The 24,143-nt window shown below is 43.0% G+C and overlaps 3 protein-coding genes across 7 annotated transcripts; all 3 read left to right on the forward strand.

Annotated features, from left to right (window-relative positions):
* maea (macrophage erythroblast attacher, E3 ubiquitin ligase) lies at positions 1-8,257 on the forward strand. Of its 3 annotated transcripts, none has more exons than XM_061280842.1 (9): positions 1-153; positions 2,976-3,158; positions 3,754-3,957; positions 4,040-4,162; positions 4,809-4,885; positions 4,997-5,105; positions 5,181-5,314; positions 5,627-5,822; positions 6,875-8,257. In XM_061280842.1, the coding sequence occupies exons 1-9, from the start codon at positions 85-87 to the stop codon at positions 6,968-6,970; spliced, it is 1,191 nt and encodes a 396-aa protein (XP_061136826.1). In that variant the 5' UTR covers positions 1-84; the 3' UTR covers positions 6,971-8,257. The 3 variants fall into 3 exon arrangements, with proteins under 3 accessions (XP_061136826.1, XP_061136835.1, XP_061136818.1); XM_061280834.1 differs by having other exon boundaries at positions 54-856; XM_061280851.1 differs by lacking the exons at positions 4,040-4,162; positions 4,809-4,885 and having other exon boundaries at positions 5,631-5,822.
* Positions 8,258-9,263: 1,006 nt separating this feature from the next.
* hnrnpa0a (heterogeneous nuclear ribonucleoprotein A0a) lies at positions 9,264-14,127 on the forward strand. The gene is made up of 4 exons (XM_061295260.1): positions 9,264-10,239; positions 11,650-11,745; positions 11,836-11,939; positions 12,585-14,127. The coding sequence occupies exons 1-4, from the start codon at positions 9,349-9,351 to the stop codon at positions 13,576-13,578; spliced, it is 2,085 nt and encodes a 694-aa protein (XP_061151244.1). The 5' UTR covers positions 9,264-9,348; the 3' UTR covers positions 13,579-14,127.
* A 522-nt stretch (positions 14,128-14,649) lies between these two features.
* On the forward strand, positions 14,650-24,024 carry klhl3 (kelch-like family member 3). Of its 3 annotated transcripts, XM_061280804.1 has the most exons (15): positions 14,650-15,368; positions 16,727-16,885; positions 17,673-17,779; positions 17,892-18,013; positions 18,773-18,935; positions 19,274-19,383; positions 19,817-19,930; positions 20,959-21,108; positions 21,178-21,295; positions 21,602-21,799; positions 21,957-22,058; positions 22,128-22,256; positions 22,368-22,508; positions 22,597-22,740; positions 23,339-24,024. In XM_061280804.1, the coding sequence occupies exons 1-15, from the start codon at positions 15,349-15,351 to the stop codon at positions 23,365-23,367; spliced, it is 1,806 nt and encodes a 601-aa protein (XP_061136788.1). In that variant the 5' UTR covers positions 14,650-15,348; the 3' UTR covers positions 23,368-24,024. The 3 variants fall into 3 exon arrangements, with proteins under 3 accessions (XP_061136788.1, XP_061136803.1, XP_061136798.1); XM_061280819.1 differs by lacking the exon at positions 21,602-21,799; XM_061280814.1 differs by lacking the exon at positions 23,339-24,024 and having other exon boundaries at positions 22,561-22,701.
* Positions 24,025-24,143: the final 119 nt, after the last annotated feature.

Below are 24,143 nucleotides of genomic sequence, written 5' to 3' on the forward strand. Positions count from 1 at the left end.
TACACAAACACACGTACACTACACACGCACACACACACACACACAAACAAGCCTTCAGTTGAAAGCCCCACGCACAAAACCAAGATGGCGGTGCAAGAGACAGCATCTCAACTCTCCATGGCTCTTAAAGTACAAGAATACCCCACGCTCAAGGTAAACTACCGATGTCGAGTGACACTGAGCGACCCCTTGGCGCTTATCACGATGTAGCAGGGGGTAATGGAGAGAGACGCTGATTTCTGACTAATTTGACACCAATCTTGACGGGATTTCAACGTTAGCCGAGATAGCTTAGCCAAACTACCAAACGTCTGTCTAACCCACATAACAGGTGCCACGATTTCGCATGATAAACTTGTGGAGACATCCTTTTTACTAATTGTACAATAAAGACTTCAAAATGACATGTCAGTGTAACATGGCGTCCCCCCCCTTTATTCAACATGGACGACGGGGTGGAATGTGTTTCTTGTCGTAAGATGGCGTCACGCTGAAACGTTTTGACAGTCAGCTGGAAAGCGAACGGCAGCGCGGTTGAACCATCTATCTCGGGCTCATCTAGGGCTCAAAGAGCAAGTATTCGTGGCATACAAATCCGAGCCATCTGAAAGGGAGATCGGTTGAAATCACTCGTGTTAGTCTGGTTGGGGGGCGTGAGTAGTGGAGTAGCTCCGGTTTTAGGGGGGCTGGTACGACCCCTGTTCTCCGCGAATGTTCCTCACAAAATGGCCAACGAGAGGAAATGAAAGCAGCCGCTCTTCTCTCGCTGCGACACCAAACCCGGATTACCTCCCTCATCATCATCATCTTCGTCCTCCCATTCTCGCCCCTCGCACACAAATCTGGATCTCTCGTTGTGAGTAGCAAGTACATGATCAAGCTCATGCATCACATGTTAAATCAGCCTTTGTATGTGTTATGTTGAAGGAGGGCTGGCTGGGTCTACTGTGTCTGTGTCGATGCTGCAGTCTGACGGGGGGGTAGCGATACTGGGATCCATTTTAGGAGTAGAAGTGGTAGCTAATGGGGCAGGCATGTTGCAGGAACAGATTGTCATCACGGCTGCTAATCTGCATTTATACAAATAGCCTTGCAAACTGCATTTGGAATGCAGTAGTTGAAATTTGTGGCAATTGTTACAGTCTGCTCTAACATGCTGATTCATGTGTGAGAGACATTGAAATGAAGTCGAATGCTATTCCAGTGTCCCTAGCTTTTATTTGTTGGATTAAAGAATGGCGCTTGCTGCATGTGGAAGAAGATAGGTATCAAAACCTACAGCCAAAGTAAGTGTAGTAAGTAAGTGTCGCCCACCCTGAAAGGTTTGTAATTGCTTATTGATGCTTTAAGCATTATTTCTATTAGACAAGGTTATGGCTTGACTAAATGAAGCTCCTCCTTTCAGTTCAATGTGATTCCTTGTAGGGCTGCAATGATTATCCAAATTACACACATATGTTCATGAAAAAAGCAAGCCTGAAGCACAATATCTGCCACAGAGCTTTGTAGTAGTAATATTTATTCCACACGACTCATGTTAAGGCAGACTCGAGTAGAAATTAGTCTGTATGATGGTGCTGAGCCGGGCAGAAAACCTATAAAAGACAATGTCCAGTGTTTAATAGCTCATGTTCCCAGAGATGGTCAAGGATAGACATGCCCACAGAGCATTTCTGCTGTATTGAAAAATGGAAAAATAAACATGTAATAAACACATTCAGGTACTAAAATATTTGTTCGCCGCAGCTAGTGTGCCATAAGTGAACAGGTGAGGTTAGTATAGCCTTTTTTTTCTTCTTCTAAATGTTGTACTGTATATGACAAAAAATGAAGTGGACGGAAGGAACTCATGAGTGTCAATCATGTTGAACAAAGTCAGAGACCATATCCGTTGGAAATGTTGGAAACCTTTGACCTGCAGTAAATGCTTCAAAGCTGCAAACCTGTAGGATTTTACATGAGTGCGTGTGTCTATGCGTTGCAGAGCCGAACAGTTGATGGCTGTTTTCGATATGTAATGGTCACCATTTATAACTTACAAATACATGGATTTTTTGATGAGTCTTTTTTTTTTTTAAAACTTTGTTCGATTAATCGATGTAATGCTCTACGATTTGTTGGCATCGATGCTAAACGTAAACATCGATCTATATCGCCCGTTTTTGACCTCGGACATTAGACGCGACTTTATTTTGAAATCCAGTTCATTGTTGCTTGCTTCCTGTTTCCGGTAGCAGTGTGCGGCGTGTTGTGTTGTGAGCAGAGCAGGCACGTGAAAGGGGAGCCGACGACTACGCGGCTCCTGGGCTGGTGCTATGGCTAGTGTCCTAGAAGACGAGGAAATTTCCTCCCCTTTGGGCTTCAAGTCATTCGTTTGGAAGCACTTTGTAATTTCCTAAATAAAGAGTTTGCAGTACCTTGTTGATTTTACGTATGAATTGTTATAAATCAGGATATTGTTCTATATCGATCGTAGAGCACTATATCGTGATGTATCGTGAATGAATCACAGCAGGCTTTAAGATATCGGCAAATATCATATCGTACTTCTGTGTATCGATATGATATCGTTCGTGACAAAACCCGCGATTTGCACCCCTATTATGTATTTATTTTATGTATTATCTATATAATCACTTATTTTTAATTGTTACAGCTTGTTGGAAATATTACAGTTTGAATAAATCAAAATGGGATTCCTCCTAAGAGAAAAGTTTTCTAACCCCGCTATTTCTGTAAAAGTTGGTGCAAGTTAATGCTGGGGTGAAAATAATGTCTCAATGGTTGCTTGAGAAAGAAAATATTTGAATGGCATCATTATAATTCTGCTTTCCTATAAGTCAAGGAGTGACCATTATTAAAATGTATCAAATATTTGCTAGAAAAAAACAGATTTTATTTTAGAAGCTGTTTTGCTCATCCCGACTTGACACAAATTTTGGTGCTCAAACATCTCTTCGTTTGCCATTCTTCAGGTCCCCTACGAGACACTGAACAAGCGATTCCGTGCGGCCCAGAAAAATATAGACAGGGAGACGAGTCACGTGACCATGGTGGTGGCTGAGCTGGAGAAGACGCTCAGCAGCTTCCCGGTGGTGGACTCTGTGGTGTCCCTGCTGGACGGCGTCGTGGAGAAGCTCAGCGCACTGAAACGAAAGGTGACAAGCGCCTGTTTATGTGGACACCACATTTGCTCTGTGAGACCAGAGGTGGCAAAAGTGCTCACATTCTGTTCTGAAGTAGAAGTACTGATACTTTATCGATTTGACATGCGCAATCGAATGCGCGAACAAATTAGGACTCACTGGTGCACAGATCTAGTATGCACCAAATAGGTAATTTTTCCGTAATAATTTTGTCTGTGACTTGAGTTTCCACTGTATCTCAAATTAGCGCTCGCTTTTGAAATGAATGGACATGCCATTAGGTTTCACACCTTTAAAAAAAACAAAAAAAAAAACAGCCATTATTTTATTGAATGTTTCAATAAAGAAAAGTAGCATATGGGTAAAATGTGTGCTCATTTGCAATGGTTAAATGTGTCCACTGCAGGTCAGTGTTTTTCCCAACTTGGACACTTTGAACCATTTGAGACAATATTGCGAATGAGCTGTCAATGCTTCACGAGGCTCCATTCGCTATCACTAGTAAATCAAGCTCTGCCTTAATCGCTTTTTTTTTTCCCCACTTAAGCAGTGAAGGAACTGTATAACACTTGTTCCATGAGTCCTGCTCATTTCAATCTTTTTGTAGGCAGCCGAGTCCATCCAGGCAGAGGATGAGAGCGCCAAACTGTGCAAGCGGCGCATCGAGCATCTGAAGGAACACAGCAGCGACCAGCCGGCCTCGGTGAATCTGTGGAAGAAGAAACGCATGGACCGCATGATGGTGGAGCACCTGTTGCGCTGTGGATACTACAACACAGCCGTCAAGCTGGCGAGACAGAGCGGCATCGAGGTCAGCCTTTTTTTTTTTTTTTTTTTTTTAAGCGCTGCTCACCAGTCTTGGGCAATGCGTACTCAAGTCTTGAATTTTTCAGGATTTGGTCAACATCGAGATGTTCCTCACAGCAAAGGAGGTGGAGGAGTCCCTGGAAAGGCAGGAGACGGCAACCTGCCTAGCTTGGTGCCATGACAACAAGTCTCGCCTTCGCAAGATGAAAGTAAGCAGAACCTGAGTCCCATCATACTGTCCACTAGATAACACACGTAATCAAGTCAACAGGAGATATGTTAGCCTCACGTGAGAATTGTGGTAAATAAAAGTTGTATAACCTAAGTATAGAAAAAAAAAACTTTCCCGTATAACTTAAGTATAGAAAAAAAACTTTCCCCAAATTTCACCACTTTAGATCAGGGTTGCTCGCACTTTTTCAGCTCACGAGCTACTTTTAAAATGTCACAAAGATCTACCCACGACAAAAAAGCGAGTGCACGCGTTGATGCATAATGTATTGATTAGCTTGTTAGCGTTGGCGCTGGGTTTGTGTATGCCCGGCCGTTGCTGCGGTGGGGGTGTGTGGTCACTGTCGATTGCGCATGTGGGGTTCATTCTGATTGCCTCCCGACAGGCTTACCTGTATGTGAATCAAGCATGGATTCTAGCCTATAGAAGGAGAAAAAAAACAAAAACATTTTTTTAATTACTAATAATAAATTTCATGCAATCGACCAGTAGTAGTTTGGCGATCGCCGTAATGAGCACCCCTGACTTAGATGTTTTACCATTGCAGTACATAGACTCTCTATTTCACTGCTAGGTGTCACTAACGTCACGTTGATAGACATGATCTGATTTTGTTTGTGCAGAGTTGTCTGGAGTTCAGTCTGAGAATCCAGGAGTTCATCGAGCTCATCCGACAGAACAAACGAATGGATGCCGTCAGGTATTCTGATACTGCAATATTGGTATTATTTAGTGCCGTCAGGTATTCTGATACTGCTATATTGGTATTATTAAGTGCTTTCATTAATACCACATGCCGATTCCATGCCAGACATGCAAGGAAACACTTCAGCCAAGCCGAGGGGGGGCAGTTGGACGAAGTACGGCAGGTGATGGGTATGCTGGCCTTCCCCTCAGACACACACATCTCCCCCTACAAGGTAACATTCACACGATGGACAGGAGTCATGCGACCTGGTCCCGAACAGTTCATGTGAGAATCTTGTGACACTCAGGATCTGTTAGATCCGGCCCGCTGGAAGATGCTGATTCAGCAGTTCCGGTACGACAACTATCGACTGCATCAGCTGGGCAACAACTCCGTCTTCACCATTACCCTACAGGCCGGGCTGTCGGCCATCAAGACGCCGTATCCTTTTGTGGGCTTGACACGTAGGGGGATTTAAACCGTTTTTTTGTGCTTACTGCTCTTAGAGTGGGTGGGTTACTGCAGATGAGCAACACAGCACACCACATCACCAGTGGTGTTGGTAGCATGTTACTAAGTAACGTAAAACATAATAATAATTGCTATTTTGACTAACTAGTAATATCACATGTTAAAGGTTTACATTTTAGCGAGATCCCATAATGGGGCTTTTTCTGATTTTAATGGCAAGAGAGGGAAGATACTTAAATTATTTACATGTAAAGAAGTGTGAACCTTAATTATCTTTTCCAGTCAGTGTTACAAGGAGGATGGCACCTCCAAGAACCCTGACTGCCCCGTGTGCAGCAAGTCCTTAAACAAGTTGGCTCAGCCTCTGCCCATGGCCCACTGCGCCAATTCCAGGCTCGTTTGCAAGATCTCCGGCGAGGTCATGAACGAGAACAACCCCCCCATGATGCTTCCCAACGGATACGTGTATGGATACAATGTGAGTACATACACAACCTGGAATGGGAACAGGAAATTTGGTCAAAATTATACATAAGTGTGTAACGTAGAACACTTATAGTAGATTAGAAATGCACCTGATTGTGTACATTAAATATGGCTACAAAGACAATAAAACAGGTAAATATGGTACATTAGAGGTGAATATACATTCAATTAGATGCACAATATTTATCTACCCGTTTTTGTAATCAAATGTTACACCATAAACATGTATAATCTTAATTTTACTCCTCGTTAGCAAGTGCGATATTAGTGTGTGAAAATATGTAAGCTTTAATTTTTATAAACTTATGTTTTATTTAATTATCAGTCAAAACGGTTGTAAAACATCTCAAAAGTAGTTTGTGATGTATGCTTACAAAACTGCACGTAAAGTAGTAAATTGCAGACAAACTGTCTAATAGTAATCAATCCTTCATTAGCCTTCATCTTAGAGTCATCTAATACAGAGGTTTTGAAATGGTTTTGTCCAAGGGACCAACATTAAAACTAAGAAGCAAGTTGGGGGCCGCTGCTTTTTTAAATTTATTTATTTAATTATTTAATTTTACACCAAAGGATAGACCTATACAGGCTACTTGCATCCTCTATTTTGGGAATCTTAGCTACATTTGCCATAATTTGGATGAGTAAATGATAACCAAAATTAGCTAGATAATAAATCAAGTCTAAATAATAAATCACTTTTATTTTTCAAAATTACAATTATTTTCCATTTCCAATTTTGTGGCCCACCTGCAATATCGCTACGGACCACTTGAGGGTCGCAGACCACCGGTTGACAATCCCCGATCTAATATTATATATATGCTTTTTAGAATAAAGATAAATTGAGTTTGTTTGGGGGGGAAAATCCCCAAAAGTCCTTTAAAAAAATCTCAACAATTAAATCCCAATCAGAATTTTGAGAGGGAAAACAAATCCCAATTAGATTCTTTGCCAAAATTTTGTAGCCCTAGTACATAAGAGAGGTACTTCTACACAGGTAAACATTATATAAATGTTTTTCTTTGTGTCTTTCTTTGGCAGTCCTTGCTCTCCATCCGCCAAGACGACAAAGTAGTTTGCCCCAGAACCAAAGAAGTCTTCAGCTTCTCTCAGGCTGAGAAGGTCTACATCATGTGATCAGGCGCTGTAACCCAACAAAAATGCCACAAGATTACCCCCCCCCCCCCCCACACACACACACACAAACTACATATGCACATCCCATCCGTGTCCCAAACCACCTCCTTCCGATCATTTGGCCATTGGCTCTCACAGATACCAGGATGCTTCCTTCAAGACTGGTGTCCAGAGATTAGCTTGGCAAATATGCCTGCCAGGTAGCAAAGTACCTGTATGTGTTTTCTTGCTGGAGGCTGGATGATGTTACATGCCTACATTGTTGCCTCTGACATTGCCTCCACCTCCCTACATGGCTTTAAAAGGCCACATCAGGGCAGCATTAGAGATGTAAATAGTAGATAGGCTTTGTTCACAGCTCCTCCATCATTGTGTAGGGGGTAGGGGGCGGATGCGACTGAACAAGTATTTTGCTCCTCTGGTTTAACTCTTCTGCTTTCACTAAAACAACCGTTTATTTTCTGCGATCACACTAACTCATGAGTGTCTCTGGCGATAATTATGACTGATCTTCCTTTTTTGTTTCTTTGGCCTTATGTAAGGTTTCTCACATTCATTTTCACTATCCGGCTGAACTTGTTTCACTCGCGATGGGAGTCCTATGATAGTGGGACAAAATTAAATGAGGTACATAATGTTGCCTGACAATTCAACCACTGTGTTACAAAAAGCAAATAAATTGACAAATCTTTGGAAATTATAAAACGAGGGGCCAGTGAGGTGTTTTGATACATGTCTATAAGGGCACTGTTATTTCCCCATACTAGAAGGTGGGTAGACAATTGTAAAGACACTTGGTATTGGGGACAGGAGCTTGCCATTGGGGGGGCGAACAGGCTCATTCTTTCACACCGCCCCCATGGGACCTGGTTTTGTGCACTCGGAAGCAAACAAGTGGCCCAACATATCTTGAACAATAGGACTCTTGGTCTAACTTCTGACTGGTTTAATTGTATGTGTTCCAATACTTTATATGTATTATTTTGGAATGAAAAAAGGATTGGGATGTGACTCCTCCCCCCCCCCCCCCCCTCCCATCATTTCGATTGATGATGATAAACACTAAGCACAAAATTCAGCATGAGATTTAAAACGTTTTCAAATCCCCACCACATAGAAGTAAACCAGACTTCTTATTTCAACTTTTCTGACTGAAGGACTGTGACAAACCAGGAGTTGCTGCTTTGTGGACTGTTGTCTTGTGTGTTTCTGTTCTTAGACGTAGGTGAAGATGATTGTTTTGTCATAAATATGCCTCATAAAGATTTTACCAGTCTTTCTTTTCAATTGGCTGCCTTCTTTGTGTCTCTCTGTGATTTGAGGGTGTGGCTTGCTTATTACTTGACATTGAATTTTCTGCTGTCTCTTTCACCTGAAACCTACAATTGAGGCATGACATAGTAAGTCAGAGATAATATGTAAACCTCGAACCGTGTCATGCTAATGAAGTAAATTGAATTAACTTATACATTACATTGAAACAATTTTTGAGATGTTTTACAAACGTTTTGTTTTTAAACCAGGAGTTCTCGTACGTTATGGGCTCAGGGGAGAATTTTTTTCAAGGACCCCTTTGAAATTCTAATGCTGATTGTACAATACTCGTGTGTGCATTGTGCATCCCCCAAATGGTGTCAAATAAGGGTTTCAAGAAAGGGTTAATTTTTTAAAATAAGATTTTGGTTAGTGTTTCAAGCCCAGTCTTATGAGAGCAAATGAGGGGTACAGTTTCTAGCCAGGGTTAGCTTTTCAAACGAGGGTTGTGAAATATGGTTTAAATTCAATGCAAGGTTAAGACTTCAAATTAAGATTTAAAGACAGTTAGAGTTTCAAATAAAGGCTTGAAGACTGGGAGATGGTTTCATCCAAGAAGTAGGGTGTAGTTAAGGTTACAAACAATGTCAATTTATTATTTCATGTCAGAGTTGGGAAGAGTTTGAAATTGCAGTTTCAAGATTGAGTGAAAAGCTTTAGGCTCTGAAGTTATGGTTTTCAAGCTATGGTTAAAATTGCAAATTATGGTTTCTAGACCAGGTCAACTAAACTAGAATGTCAAAATAAAGAAATTATCATTCATTATCTCTTTACTTAAATAGCCAATCAATTTAAGTTGACTTTTGAAAATGTCATACGATAGTTCTTAAAAAAAATCATAAAGGCAATTCATCGAGGTGCCTTTAATCATCTTTAAAGGGTACGTTGACTTTAACAACAAAATAAAAACGGAAATAGGGCGGTACCCAAGTCGAAGCGTGCGTGACGTAACTGGTGCTTCACTATAAATGTAACTGCGTTGGTTTCCCAGTCCACCATTTTGAGATTTGAGGCACCGTGGCGAACAATTCTTCCGCGGTAATAGTAAATCTCCATTTTGAAACATGTCTGACCAGCTATGTAAACTGTTTGTCGGCGGCCTCAACGTAGACACCGACGACGACGGGCTTCGCAAACACTTTGAGCAGTACGGCTCGCTCACCGACTGCGTGGTGGTGGTCAACAAGCAGCTCCAACGCTCCCGCTGCTTTGGCTTCGTCACCTACTCGACGCCGGAGGAGGCCGACGCCGCTATGAACGCTAGGCCGCACACCGTCGACGGCAACACAGTCGAGGTGAAGCGGGCCATGTCGCGAGAGGATGCCAACAAACCTGAAGCTCTCGCCAAGGTGAAAAAAATCTTTGTGGGTGGACTGAAAGACGACATCGAAGAGGAACACCTCAGCGAGTATTTCTCCCAGTATGGCGAAATCGAGAAGTCGGAGGTAATCTCCGAGAAGGACACTGGGAAGAAGAGGGGCTTCGGCTTCGTGTACTTCAACGACCACGATGCCGCCGACAAGGCCGTCGTGATTAAGTTCCACACCATCAACGGACACAAAGTGGAGGTAAAGAAGGCTCTCACCAAGCAAGAGATGCAGGCGGCCAACAGGGGCGGCATGTCCCCGAGAGGAAGAGGCGGCCGAGGCATGAGGGCTAACCAAAATGGCTACGGCAGTAGAGACTATGGCGGAAACTACAGCTACGGAAATGGCGGTGGAGGCTACAACAGCGGCGGAGGCTACGGGGGCTACGGCGGACATTACGGGGGTGGCTACGGCGACCAGGGCGGCTACGGTGGCGGCAACGGCTACAGCGACTTCGGCAGCGGCTACGGCCAACAATCCTCTGGCTACGGTCCTATGAAGGGACCCTTCGGCGGCCAGCGGAACCCAGCCCCCTACTCACGCGGCGGCGGTGGCGGCGGCTACCCCAGGGGGGGCTACAGCGGCTACTAGACCAGACAAGTCATCCGAACATCCCTCCAGACCATACCTCCAGCCGTGGATTTGGACGTCAAAAGTCAAAACTCACTAATGGTGGAGGGGGTCATCCCCCACCCCCAAACAAAATGAAGACCTCAAAGCCCCGTAACAGGTAGGAAGGTCACTTCCCAAAAAATACCAAATTCAAACAAATTAGGACACTTAAAGTACATACAGTATAAAAACTACAGATTATCACCATTTTGTATGTACTACTCGTGTAGCTGACGTCTAAACAATTAGACCCTTTTGCGTTCACCCTTTGTTAAAAGCTGAATGTAGGCTTGTTTTATTATGCTTATTTTAGATGCATTTTTTTTGTTTCCAGTGTGGGCGTGAGCACATTCTGATCTGTTAAATATTTTTTTTAACTGTTGTCACAAGGCCATTTTGTGACTAGACTCACGTTTTCCCCCAGTAAAGATGGCGGGAGACGCACTGCTTTTGTTTACCCCCCCCCCCCTCTCTCTCTTTATGCTCTACAACCGACCACGCGTTCATTCTAGCTGGCGTTTCATTCTAGCTGGCGTCTCAGCGGCGATTTTGCGTCGATTTGTTATTCCTCCCATTCAGCCTGTAGCGCAATATCCAAATGTATGCTGTGTACTTTCATGTTCTTCAGAAAACAATTCATTACTGTTGGAAGAAACTTATTCTGTATGTTCATTCTTAAATAAAAGGTTATACCACATAGCTTAGTTTTACTTTACTCATTAATCAAGTTTATCCACAGGTCAGTTTTCCCAGTTTTAAAGTCAGGTGGGTGTATTTCAAAAATACACGTCTGCCCACAGCCAATGCATGTAGGCTATGTAGGGTTTGACCATGTTCTTACTTAAATGTGACTAACCATAACCATATCGCATTTATGAATATATATATATATTTATATACTATCTTATGTGGACACATCATTTTTGCTCATTCCTGTTGATTATCCCTACATTTAGGTGTTCTTACACGTATTCCAGTAGGATATCCCAGCCAAAATAGCCGTAGCAGTTTGTTTGTAGGCTACGTCAGGACCCTGTTGATTACCTGGGGTCGGTTGTGATAGGAGTCTGAAATATCTCTTTAGGATATCAACATCCAGCCAACTAGGTATGTAAAAACAACCCATCTTATCTCTGTGTTGGTCAACCATGTATGGAAGAATATTATACCCTCTTAAATCCTAGCTAATCCTTATGTAAAACGCCATTAGGGGTGGGTCGGGATTTCATTAGGTTTTTAATGACTTGGGAGGAGGGGATTCAAATTTTCCCCACCATTTAAAAACTAACTATGGCAACAAAAGTGGTGGTGTTCTGGTGTCTCCTGCCAAAGTCTATTTGCACACAATCTCATTTGCTTTCTCTCTCTTTTTCCCTCCCCCTCCAGGTTGCAATGGTAACCTGGGCAAAGGAGAAGGCAAACGACCCCCCTAATGTGCCGGTGCGGAGCAGAGCCGGCTGGTGCATGGTGCAGTCTTCTCAGGTGATCTCGGGACTTAACTAGTGGTGCTTTGCCAGATCAAAGACAACCGTTGTGCTAAAAGCTTTAATCGTGTCGTTGTTTGTATTACAGATTGTGGTGCTCAAGGAGATTCGACATCATAACAATCTTCTTTTAATGACAATCTTTTTTATATATCTGAGAATAAATTATGACCAATACACTGATGTCCTTATGTCAGTTATTTACACAAGGAGGATGTTGCTGTTCTGTTATATTGCTTTAGGGCTACAAATCTGGAGATGTGATGTCTTAAATGCAAGTTTTCGAAGTACAATGTGAACATGGAAAGTCTACATTTCGTATCGTACTTGCTTATATGTCTTTGTTGTGTAGCAGGTCGCACCATGTCATACATGGGCTAAACCATTATTTTGGGACTAGAATAAATGTGAAGTTACACTGGAAATGAAATAACGGTAAGATACCAAAAGGAAATGTAACTGTAGTAATCGTATTAAACCCAATTCTGATTCCCCTTTGTAAAACTTTTGAAAAAAAAAAAAAATCAATTGATGCTCATGATGTAACGTGAACGAATGAACACTTGTTATTCTAAGTTGGAGCCTAATGTACGACTATTAATGATAGATGAGTGTACAGCAGCAACATTTGCTCTACGTAAAGGCATTGAAATAATCGAGGCGGCTAAGGACTCGCGCTCCCACGTCTTTTGCGACGCCAAGCAAAGTCTCACGGAACGTGATTGGCTCATCGACGCGGTAGAGATGTCGCCAGTTTTTAAACTGACCAATCAGCAACCGCAACGTTTTATGAAAGCGCGAGTCGAAACGTCCCGCCCCGCTCGTCGCTCATTGAAGAAGGAGAGGGACGGTGTGTCGCACCTTCCCTAGCTCGAATCGAGTCATGTCGTCCAAACTTACAAAGCTTTTTGTCGGAGGTCTGAACGTGGAGACGACGGACGATGGCCTCCGTGGCTATTTCGAGCAATTCGGCACCCTCAGCGACTGCGTGGTGGTCATGAACCAGATGCTAGGTCGCTCGCGCTGCTTTGGCTTCATAACCTACACAACAGCGGAGGAGGCCGACGCAGCAATGGCGTCCAGGCCACATGTCGTTGACGGCCGCAACGTGGAGCTCAAGTGGGCCGTGGCCAGGGAGGAGGCCAGCAACACAGACGCGTCGTCCAACGTCAAAAAGATATTTGTTGGTGGTGTCAAGGATCATCTGGAGTCCGAGAACCTCAGCGACTACTTCGCTCAGTACGGCGCGGTGGAGAAGGCCGAAATCATCACCGACAAGCTGAGCGGTAGGAAGCGGGGCTTCGGCTTTGTCTTCTTCGAGGAGAGCGAGTCTGCCTCCAAGGCTGCGCTCACCAAGTTCCACACTATCAGCGGCACTAAGGTGGAGGTGAAGAAGGCCATGAGCAAGCAGGAGATGTCCGGCGGAGGTCGAGGTGGCGGTGGCCGCGGTCGCGGCAGAGCAATGTCGAATTACGGCGGAGGAAGAGGAGGCGGTTACGGCTCGAGCAGCTACGGCGGGAGCTACGGAGGTGGCGGCGGCGGTTACGGTGGAGGAAGCTACGGCGGCGGCTATAGTTCCGGAGGCTACGGTGGGGGCTACGAAGACTACGACAGCGGCATGAGTGGCGGGTATAGCAACGGGGACTTCGGGGAGGGCTACGGACAGCAGCACTCCGGCTACGGCGCCATGAAAGGGGGAAGCGGCTACGGCGCCATGAAAGGGGGAAGCTATACCTCGTTTCGGAGCGGTGTCCCGTACAGCAGAGGCGGCGGCTATGGCCGGGGAGGAGGAGGAGGAGGAGGAGGAGGCGGCTACGGAGGCGGCTATTAAAGTTCCCTCCACTTTTGATACGGTCACGGGAGTGGAGTGGGGGCGAAAAGGGGGTTCAGACTTCCAGAGAACTTTAATACATACCACCACGGAGGCGGTGGGTAAAGGGGGTTCTCCTCGCCTCTTCTGAGTTTGGGAGAAGTGTCCATTCCCCCCGACGAATGAATGAGTCTACCCACCATTAACCTCCTCCCCGTCCATCGTGTTCCTCTTCACGGACGCTATTACTACAACAGAATTGTGAATTATTGATGAAACATTGTCATTCGCTCTGTGTGATTACGGACACGTTTGTCACTTTTTCTTGCGTCTGATTGTTTTTGGTTTTCTTTCCTGAGTTCTCTCAGAGTTTTTATGTCGACTTGTAGGCAGCGTGGCAGTTGAATCGCTTGACTTTGTGTTTCTTCCTTCTGAAGCAGACAAAACCTCCCCCCCCCCCCCTGTCAGCTTTGATTTAATGTTTGTTTAGATTAAAACTGTTCTGAAATCCTGTTTAGCACATACATATGTTTGGTTTTATTAAAGTTTTTAATGTTCGGAAAATCTCAACGTTTTTAAGGTACATTTTCTAAAGGGTGCTATTTAACTAGTGCCGCCCAGGGGGCAGTATCTCCCTTTATATCGATCGCCATTTTTGAGATGGAGATTGATTGATTGTATAAAACCCCTTCGGCCAATTAAGAAGAATATTTTGGGGATGACCACTGAGTGCTACAGGTGGCAATTATTTTCTAGAGTAAAGAGCAGAATTCGAGGTGTTGGGAAAGTAGGCTCACCACAACAAACTAGAATGTTTTAGTGGTAACGTGCTTTGATTCTCGAACATTTACCTAACTTGCATACAAAAAGTGCGAGTCAGTTTGTCCAAAGTTATTATGTCATTGTCAATGATATCTCAAGTAAAGTGTATAAAATCCAAAATTCACTCAATATTTTAAATCGTGCTCATTCGAGTTGGAAACAAAATGGAAAGAAATTGCACTTTTCTTTGCTGCAGTCTCAATTCCAGCATTCATTATGCCTTGAAATACCAAATAGTTTGGAATTGTAAGCAAAATGGCAAATTTAATTGTGTTGCAGTCTCAGAATCAGTTAATGCATGTCATCAGATTAAATAAAATGGAGTCTACTATCATTTGGAAATTAAAACCCAGAGTAGCAAATTAAAATAGTAAAATCAAAATAACTGACATTTAAGTGCAAATTTAACTAACTAATGTAAAAGATCAACAATCCTGAAATAATAGGTTCAGCGGAATATCACGTCCTATTTCCCTAAATAAATCGACAATGTGATCACCTATTTCACATGCTAATGCAATTGGACTTTATGTAGCTATTTACTTGCCAATGAAGCTGTTTTTAGGGCACAAACTACGGTTATCAATTTCGTAAAGTAAATCATACAAAAGTAAATCTAAAAGATTGTACAAGATTTTCAAGTCGCAAGTACTCTTGCTTTTGTTTGTTTGTGGCATCAACAATTTGTGACCAATATGCAACACTACAATGAAAAATCAGTAATTAGTATGTTAACTGTTATTTATTGAGTAAGTAATGTGGTTTCATGTAATTTTCGAAAAATGTGTATATATGTACAATATATTTTTGACTCAATTTGTCTTTCGATATGTAACGGAATTCAGCGTACGTAATAAATAAAGAAAAGAAAAACAAAGTGGCCAGAGTGGTCCCAAAACTGGAATAGACGATCTCTGTGTCCGTGGGCAGCTGTACTCCCGCGGTGTTGCGTTTGGGGACTCCGCCAGGATGGACGATGTGTCGCCGGGGTGAGTTCTTACCATAATTCCCCTCCATACTTGTTTATGTCTTTCCAAATAACACCAATATTACCTCATTTTGACGATACGTCCTCAAATCATATGTCATGCGGTACAAAGAAAACGCGCTTACTGCTTGGGGTACAAGCCCCCATCCTCCCACTAATAAGCTAGCATTTTGTTGATTATGATGATGATGACGAGAGCTAACGTGCTAAGTTGCTCCCAAATGTGACTTCATTTTGTTTCCGGACACGTCTCCTCGTAACGCTCCTTTCTAGACACGGCCCAACATTAAAAAGCCGATCGACAATTCCTGTCAGGTTGTGTAAAGTTAAACGTGCTAAACGCTAACGTTGCTCAACTGAACCCCCCCAAAAGAATTTTTTTTTTCAACAGAAATATTACGTCCAGTGTCTCAACTGGGATCGGACCTATAAGCAACTGGGTAACACGTTCAATGTTGACAAATAATGAAGGCTGTGGGTTCAGTGAAGGTGAATGTGCTAATAGCTAACGTTGCTCAACTTGATCAACAAAAAAGCCCCCCCCCCCCCCCCCCCCAACAAAAATATTACGTCAAATGTCCCAACTGGGATTGGACCCATAAGCAACTGGGTAACACGTTCAATGTTGACAAATAATGAAAGCCAATGGCTCAAACTTAAGGATGTGAGTCAAGGTGTAAGTATTTTCAAAGGTAACGGTTTTTTTCGGGTTCAAATTGATGCAGACGTAGTATCATTCTGGTCGCTTGCACTCGTGCATATGCCGTGCTCCCAATGGTGTATTTATATGCATTTTGTCAATTTTGTTTTAACATTGCCTTATTTACATTATACTCTGTACTAAAAAACAACAACAACCAGAAACCGTGTTGGATGTTGAATTAAATGCAGCCTAATAGCATTATTGTAACGTTATTGGAGCATTTGTGTCATTTTTTTTCCATTCACACAAATTAAAAAATGCTCCCCTCTATAAGGCAATTACACTTAGATGAAAACGGTACAGAAGATGGATGGATGAAATTTTGAGTAGTAAAAAAAAATGTCAAGCAGCCATACCGAAATGTGAAAGGAAGTGAGCCATTTTGCTTTGAAGCATCCTTTTGAGGGACATTTACTTGAATTAAACTTCACATGAAATCTGGTAAACATTTTTATCAAGAGTACAAAGTCTGAAGTCTGCAATGTTTACCTCCATGTTTTTTTTCTGCCGTCATTCTTAAATTCCTCTTTCAGTTGACATAGACTCTATTACTGCCAACATCCTTTCGAAAATGACTCTCCCCATCAGCAGTTGAGTAAATTAGCACCTGTGGTAACTATTTGTGGAAATAAAATAAATCTCTGTCTTGGTTCTAGAGCCGTCGTGTCATGCGTTCCTAGTGTGGACGTCCCATCGCATCCCATGTGCCATGCCGAGCCAGAAGAAGAGGAGTCCATGGCGGCAAATGGCACAACGCTGACTTTCAACCATACGCACATGAGGAAAGCCTTCCAGCTCATGAATGACCTTAGAAAGTATGTTATTGTTTTCATCTACTCCATGAAGCTGCAGCTCTTTTGTTTTAACCATATGTGTTTGCACATGTTGCAAGTTGATTTTACACGGGCAATAAATAACAAATGGTTATAAATTAAATTAATGTATTTGGATGTATATTGTAATAGTAGTTTAACAGATTTTTTTTTTTTTTGCTTACTTCCGTAAACACTGACACGTAATGTTGTCTTTTGTACTGTACGTGTTACTCGAAGTCATACTTTGTGTCCATGTGTGTCTCATCGCTGATGTGTTCCGTTCACTTAGACATCACAATTGTTTTTGTAAATCGAACGAAAACGTAAAAAAATCTGAACTGGGGCATCACTCCCTGCAGCGTGAACCTAGCCTATCTGATTGCGACAACAATAAACCAGAACAGTTATGTCAGCTCCAGAGAGTCAGCGTCGGTTTCAGTTGGCAACATAAAATCAGGCAATTGTTTTGCATGCCTATCATGAGTAGACCTACAAAAAAAAGTCTACAAATGCCGTGCCTGAAAAGAGACTGGAGGGAATCTTGCTCCGAAGTTACAGTTTTAGGCTCAAAAGGCTCAGTTGAGTTTCTAAAAAGAGGCTTGTCTATCATTAGTAGACCCACAAAAGTGTCAATCATACCAGTGAGATTGCTAATTGGCACAGAATTGGTCTTTTGACCCTTTTCATAGACAAAGTGGTCCTAAGAGTTTATTCCTATTGCTACCAAATTTGAGGCATTGCCATAAAAGACGAAACTCTAACAACTTCCATTTTCGGCGTCCATCAGGAAGAAAATGCTTTGTGATGTCCAGCTGGTTGCAGGACATGTAACAGTGGCTGTGCACCGGGTGGTCCTGGCAGCCTCCAGCCCCTACTTCTGTGCCATGTTCACAGGTACTCTCTCCTTTCTGTTTGTATGCTTTGATGGTCATGTGTTTGTTTACCTGTGTGTGTGTGTGGGTGTGTGTGTACGTATATGTGTCTGTACATGTGTGTGCACATGTAGGCGACATGAGTGAGAGTAAGGCCCAGCGAGTAGAAATTGGTGAGGTGGATGGCCCCACCCTCACCAAGCTGGTGGACTACATCTACACGGCTCAGATAGAAGTCACTGAAGACAATGTTCAGGTGAGGTCGTACAGTGAACTGATTGGTTTATCGCCCCGGTCTACGTAAAATGTAATGTCCTCTGATTGGTTCATCTGGTCTTCATATTACGCCTATACATTACATCCCTGTGTGGCGGCAACCACACAATAACATTTACCGATTTTGGAATTCGGTCCATACAAAAGAGAAAATGAAACACTTTTAAGTGCGCCTTATGGTGCAGAAAATACGGTAGTAACATCATCAGTGTAAGGTTTGGAAACTGTTCTTGTCCATCATGTTTTTGATTGGCATACATATGTAATTTCCTAGTGCAGGGAACCCACTATTTTTAAAATTTGCTGGCTCCATATGGAAGAGCCTCAACCTCTCAGCTTAAAAACACACCAAATTTTTTTTCATTCCAGCAGTGTACGCACGTGCGATCTCGTCTTCACAGCCTGCACACTTCCTGTCATTATTAGTCCAGGAAGTGTGCTCATGGAGCGAGACAGGAAATCCTCCCACTGTTAGTTGCGCGCCTCATTCGCGAGTGCACCTCCATCACTAATGTGTTTAGTGGATAGCCGTCCTATTTACTTGGCCCTGTTTAACATGCAATTAGTGTCTGGTGGTTGTTTGTGATGCCCTCTTGCTCCTCCTTGGATTCTATTCACTATTTTGTGTAACCTCCACACAAACAAAATCTGAAAAGGAAGCACAATGACAGCTACATGCTACATTTTTCTGCGTCATGTGGAAAGAAAGCTTTTATTTGTTTGATTTTCTTTTTCTCAGGTTCTGCTGCCAGCAGCGAGCCTCCTCCAGCTGATGGATGTGCGTCAGGCATGCTGTGACTTCCTGCAGTCTCAGCTTCATCCTTCCAACTGCTTGGGTATCCGAGCCTTTGCAGACGTGCACACATGCACGCAGCTTGTTGGACAGGCGCACGCATACGCCGGTGAGCTACTTGTGTACAAATGGAACTTTCAACGTAGACCACAGAACACAGTACTACTAATATTGAAGAAATAGACCTCATCTTCTTAAAAACAACCAAAAATGCATAAAAAAAAGTCACTTTAAATAAGGAGCCAGAAATGCAACTTTATTGCAAAACTGCTTTCAGTATTTTTCCTTTCTCTTTGACTTTATTTTTTTGTGCATGAGTAATTAGATTTTTATTTGCTCATTTTTCATTATACATTTGCTGTCAGAGTGGCTTGGGTTCCAATTTGGAGCTTCAACTGCATATCATGCGCTTGTAAATCTGATCAATTGTGTTTTTACGTCTCACAGAGCAGCATTTCTCCGAGGTGGTCCAGTGTGAGGAGTTTGCATCTCTGTCTCTGCAGCAGGTATGCAGCCTGTTCTCCAGCGACAAGCTCACCGTACCCACCGAAGAGAAGGTGAGAACACGCACACACAAAAAATCATATAAAATGGAGCCTGACTAAACGGCCTGGGGATTCATGAATGAATGAATCAATGAAAGATGAACTTTACTCACACCATAACAGTGGAAGGCAACGTAATGCTCTGTGCAGATAAGAGTGCGTGGCGGGAGGGATTCGATGGAGCAAAAGCATTTTGATGTAGTCGGCCAGGGAGCCGTGTTTCCAAAAACAGTTTTATGGGTTTACACTGTTCTGAGTTGCTACAAAAGAACACACAGCTTTTTGGGATATCTTAACTTTTAGGGGTGATGGGACTCAGTTTAGGGGTGCATAGACTGGAAACGCCCATACTTTAAACCCTACATTGAAACCCCTTACCTGTTTATATAGAACTCTTTACTGATTTAGCTGTGCTCTTCTTGGTCGCCCCTGCTGGTTGTCGTAGGTGTTTGAAGCGATGATCTTGTGGATCAAACAAGACAGCTCCCGTGTGGAGCACATGCCCAAACTAATGGAGCACGTTCGCCTGCCACTGCTCTCCAGGGACTATCTGGTTCAGGTACATCAACACAACATCCACACCTTCAAACCTATGAACAGAAGGTCTTTCAGTTGACGTTTTTGCAAATTCCAGATTCACTACTCATGAATTAAACTAGTGGTGTTATTTTTCTGCGGGACCTATCCTAGCTATTCTGTGAAACACTGAACTATTTGAGTTCTTTGTACTCTTTCTGAAATACCCTAAGATGCCACAAGATATTCCCTAAGTAGGTAATACGTTGGTGTGAAGTAAATAGGTTGGAGTGATACCCCTTTCGCTAAGAGACAAGCTTTGTATGTTAGGGAGGATCTAAGTTTGAACAAGAACTATTAGGAGAAACTTTCTGCTACAAGATCAAATAATTTGTAAGCCATTTATTCTTAAGGATACATTTGTGGTATGGGTTTTGAAGTTATGTTAAAGAGTTGTTCAAGGCAAACATTTTCTTTACAATATGTCCTATTTTGTTTGTATTCCTATTTCTTTTTCTTTTTTTTTGTGTCCAAAATTAATATTTAAACACACAAAAAAAGTTCCTCTTCCATCGAGCCTGCGTAGCCGTATGTTGTGCTGCAATTGGTGATGTGTTCATTTCCCACCAGAAATTAGGGAATTCGTACCTCTGTCAGAATTTGAATCAACCCAACTCAGCAGGTCCAACTCAGGGGTCAAAGCCCAGCGTTCACAGTTAGCAGAAGTCTTTCCACGCTAGAAATGAGGTGTGAATGACCAGACAAACCATTTTCACTTGATGTTTTTAAATTTTCCCCCTTTGCTGGATAGGTTACATGGCCTGTGCTAATAGCTGAATTGAAAATTTAAATGTTTGTGGAAATCATTACAGCTTTATTATTTTGACCAAAGACTCGTTTTTTTAAAGTGGGGGTTTGCAGCCAGGGTGAGGTGGCTGTGCAGTGCCTGTTTAAAATGTTCAGGGTGATAATTAAGAAACAAAAAAATAATCACAGCATTTTCTCTTCTAAAACAATCAAACAATGTAAATAGACTATCGCACCCTTCGCCAAGATATGGGTCCCTTTCAGATAGTAGAAGAAGAGGCACTAATCAAGAACAACAACATCTGCAAGGATTTCCTCATCGAGGCCATGAAGTACCACCTCCTTCCTGCGGACCAGAGACACCTCATCAAGACAGACAGGACGCGACCACGCACACCTGTCAGCATCCCTAAGGTGCTCACACAAGCCCAGTTAGGTGCATGTATGTGTGCATATCTGTAGCTTACCGTTGTGTGTGGCCAGGTTATGATGGTGGTGGGCGGCCAGGCTCCCAAAGCCATCCGTAGTGTTGAATGTTACGATGTCCAAGAAGATCGATGGTATCAAGTTGCCGAGCTGCCGTCAAGACGCTGCCGAGCAGGTGTGTGTGTCTGTGTGTGGGTGTGTTGCGTAAAGTCAATGTGTACATAAAAAGATTGGCTTTAACAAAAAATACGAATTGGGCATCACACCCTGCAGTGTGAACGTAGTCATAGACTCCACTGCGAATACAAGAAGGATTCATGGGAAACTTTCCACACTGTACCCTATTATGACAATGTATAAAAAAAGGGATTCTAAGATATTTTTTCTGATTGAAAATAAGAAACTAAGAAATATATATCGATCCAAAAGATAAGATATATGTGTGTGTGTGTGTGTGTGTGGGTGGGGGGGGCATGTACAGGCGTGGTGTCGCTAGCAGGCAGAGTGTACGCGGTTGGCGGCTTCAACAGTTCTCTGCGCGAAAGGACGGTGGATGTGTACGACGGCGCCAGGGATCAGTGGAGCCCTGTAGCCAGCATGCAGGAGAGACGCAGCACACTGGGGTCGGCCATGTTGGGGGGGCTGCTCTACGCTGTGGGAGGCTTTAATGGAAGCATAGGTACACAAGCACGCACGGACACTCACTCACTGTCATGTGGTCACTAAACATCTTTTGAATAGCAGTAGTGACTGGCGCACAACTCCGACATCAAGATTCATGCGTAGTAGACTTTTAGAAAGTTGTCCAGTGTCATGTCCTCATGTGTTGCGGACAGGTCTGTCCACAGTGGAAGTGTACAACCCAAAAAGTAATGAATGGACGTACGTGACGTCCATGAACACGCGCCGTAGTAGCGTTGGTGTCGGCGTGATTGACGGTATGAACACCTCTATGTGTGACTCAGCGAGAGAGATCACATAACTTATGTGTAAAGCACGTGTCTTAGGTAAGCTGTACTCTGTGGGAGGTTACGACGGAGCTTCACGTCAGTGTCTCAGTACAGTGGAGGAATATGACCCTGTCTCTGATCAATGGGGTTACGTCGCTGACATGAGCACACGCCGCAGTGGAGCAGGTAAAACACCAACTTAGTCACAAGCACACACATTCACTCACTTCAACTGCATGTGTATTCTACAATGTCATCCTACTTGAAACATATGAACACACCCGCATGTCTTTGCAGGTGTGGGGGTTTTGGGAGGGCAGCTGTATGCGGCCGGCGGCCACGACGGGCCCTTAGTGCGGAAGAGCGTGGAGGTTTACGACCCAGCCAGCAACACGTGGAGGCCCGTGTGCGACATGAACATGTGTCGCCGTAATGCCGGTGAGAGGACACCGTCGTCTCACAACAATGTCAAATAAACATTGTCATGTAGCATTGTTGCTCTGTTGCGTGCGTGTCCGTTTTTAAGGCGTATGCACAATCAATGGTCTGCTCTACGTGATCGGAGGTGACGACGGCTCGTGCAACCTTTCCTCTGTGGAGTTCTATGACCCGGCCGTGGACAAGTGGAGCCTCATTCCCACCAACATGAGCAATGGACGCAGCTATGCAGGTGAGACACAGCTTTTATTCACTTCCTGTTTCTGACTGGTGCTGCTGTTTGAGAAACTTCCTCTCTTCACTTCTTTTAGTGGTCAATTAGTATTGAAATAATAATTTTGAAATTGAAATAATAACTATTAATAAGGTGTTCATTCAAATTCCCTGACATGATTAATTGTTTTTCATGATCTAATAAGTACTTTCAAACTTCAAATCATGTTTATTTGAGATAGGGCATTACGTTTTGAAAACTAAAATAAAGCATATGAAAGACATTTGACTTTTCTGTTATATTACAGGTGTAAGCGTAATACTTTGACGTGCCGCCTCGTGAGCGTTCACCACGGCGATAAGATTATTACCTTCCAGAAAAAGTCTTCATTTGGAGCGTCGACATTCATTGATACTTTTACATTGGTCAAGTCGTTTTTATTTAACTTCACACTCGGAATGTGTTTATTGGAGTTGCAGCGTTAAATTATTCAACCAGGCAATTGTAGTTGCTCTTGGCAATTGTTTCGTCCAACAAATAATAAAAGGTTTATTTAATCTGAGGTGCACACTCCCTTCCGCCCTCAACCCCACTCTGCTCATTGTGCTGCGTACAGGAGTTGCAGTCATCGACAAACCTTTCTGACTATGGCAAGTGTTTAAAATGGCTGATGTTTGTCGCTGGCGAGAAGTCAAAGATCCCGAATGCCGCCTCCGCCATTACTGCTCCAAAGGAGCCAATCGGGATTTATCCCGTCAGTGTTTTGGACCTGGATTGAGTTGCTGTTTACACTGCGGAGGATGGTGCTCCAGCTAAAAACCCAAGCAACAAATATGCACTTTGGTGTCCAGCACACGTTTCTTCTCAGGCTCTCCGAATGGAAGACATAGACGATGCCAACTGGACCACCACCAGCAACAACACACGTTTACATTCATGTTCTAGTGGACTTAAACACAAAAAAACCATATTGAAATGTATTTTGAATACTCAAAAAGTTGTAAACAAATGTTTGTATGCAAACCAGGTGAAAAAGAAGCACTGCTGACGTCACATACTACTGATGAACAAAATGGTGGTCCATGAAGTTTTTATATATTGTGCTTCTTATACTAATATTACAAAAGAAGTGTCAAAATGCACTGTACCTATAGAAAGACTATGCTTATTTATTACAGGGCTTGCATTTATATTGTAATTACTGCTAAAAGTGACGTCTTTGTACCACATGTCATCGTGCTTCAGATGATTTTGAATGATTTAAAATATGTAAATCTGCACAGATTAAAAATATTTAAAGGACTCCTGCATTTCCTATTCACCATTATTTTATTGGTCCACAGAATTTTATCCGACCTAAAAAACGACAACCTAAAGCCACTGAACAAAGGGACCAATGGACCATATTTGCATGACTGTGA

Source organism: Syngnathus typhle, linkage group LG1, assembly GCF_033458585.1.
Source record: "Syngnathus typhle isolate RoL2023-S1 ecotype Sweden linkage group LG1, RoL_Styp_1.0, whole genome shotgun sequence".
Taxonomy (NCBI): domain Eukaryota; kingdom Metazoa; phylum Chordata; class Actinopteri; order Syngnathiformes; family Syngnathidae; genus Syngnathus; species Syngnathus typhle.

What these genes read in the sequence shown, in the direction of transcription:
- maea (XM_061280834.1), top strand. Translation starts at nt 743, where the DNA reads ATGAAAGCAGCCGCTCTTCTCTCGCTGCGACACCAAACCCGGATTACC. An exon ending in CGAGACAGAGCGGCATCGAG is followed by an intron (nt 3,958 to 4,039) that starts GTCAGCCTTTTT and finishes TGAATTTTTCAG; the next exon opens with GATTTGGTCAACATCGAGAT. An exon ending in CTGTCGGCCATCAAGACGCC is followed by an intron (nt 5,315 to 5,626) that starts GTATCCTTTTGT and finishes TATCTTTTCCAG; the next exon opens with TCAGTGTTACAAGGAGGATG.
- hnrnpa0a (XM_061295260.1), top strand. Translation starts at nt 9,349, where the DNA reads ATGTCTGACCAGCTATGTAAACTGTTTGTCGGCGGCCTCAACGTAGAC. An exon ending in GGGGGGGCTACAGCGGCTAC is followed by an intron (nt 10,240 to 11,649) that starts TAGACCAGACAA and finishes CTCCCCCTCCAG; the next exon opens with GTTGCAATGGTAACCTGGGC. An exon ending in CAATACACTGATGTCCTTAT is followed by an intron (nt 11,940 to 12,584) that starts GTCAGTTATTTA and finishes CGCTCATTGAAG; the next exon opens with AAGGAGAGGGACGGTGTGTC.
- klhl3 (XM_061280804.1), top strand. Translation starts at nt 15,349, where the DNA reads ATGGACGATGTGTCGCCGGG. An exon ending in GTCAAGACGCTGCCGAGCAG is followed by an intron (nt 21,296 to 21,601) that starts GTGTGTGTGTCT and finishes GGGCATGTACAG; the next exon opens with GCGTGGTGTCGCTAGCAGGC. An exon ending in CACACGCCGCAGTGGAGCAG is followed by an intron (nt 22,257 to 22,367) that starts GTAAAACACCAA and finishes ATGTCTTTGCAG; the next exon opens with GTGTGGGGGTTTTGGGAGGG.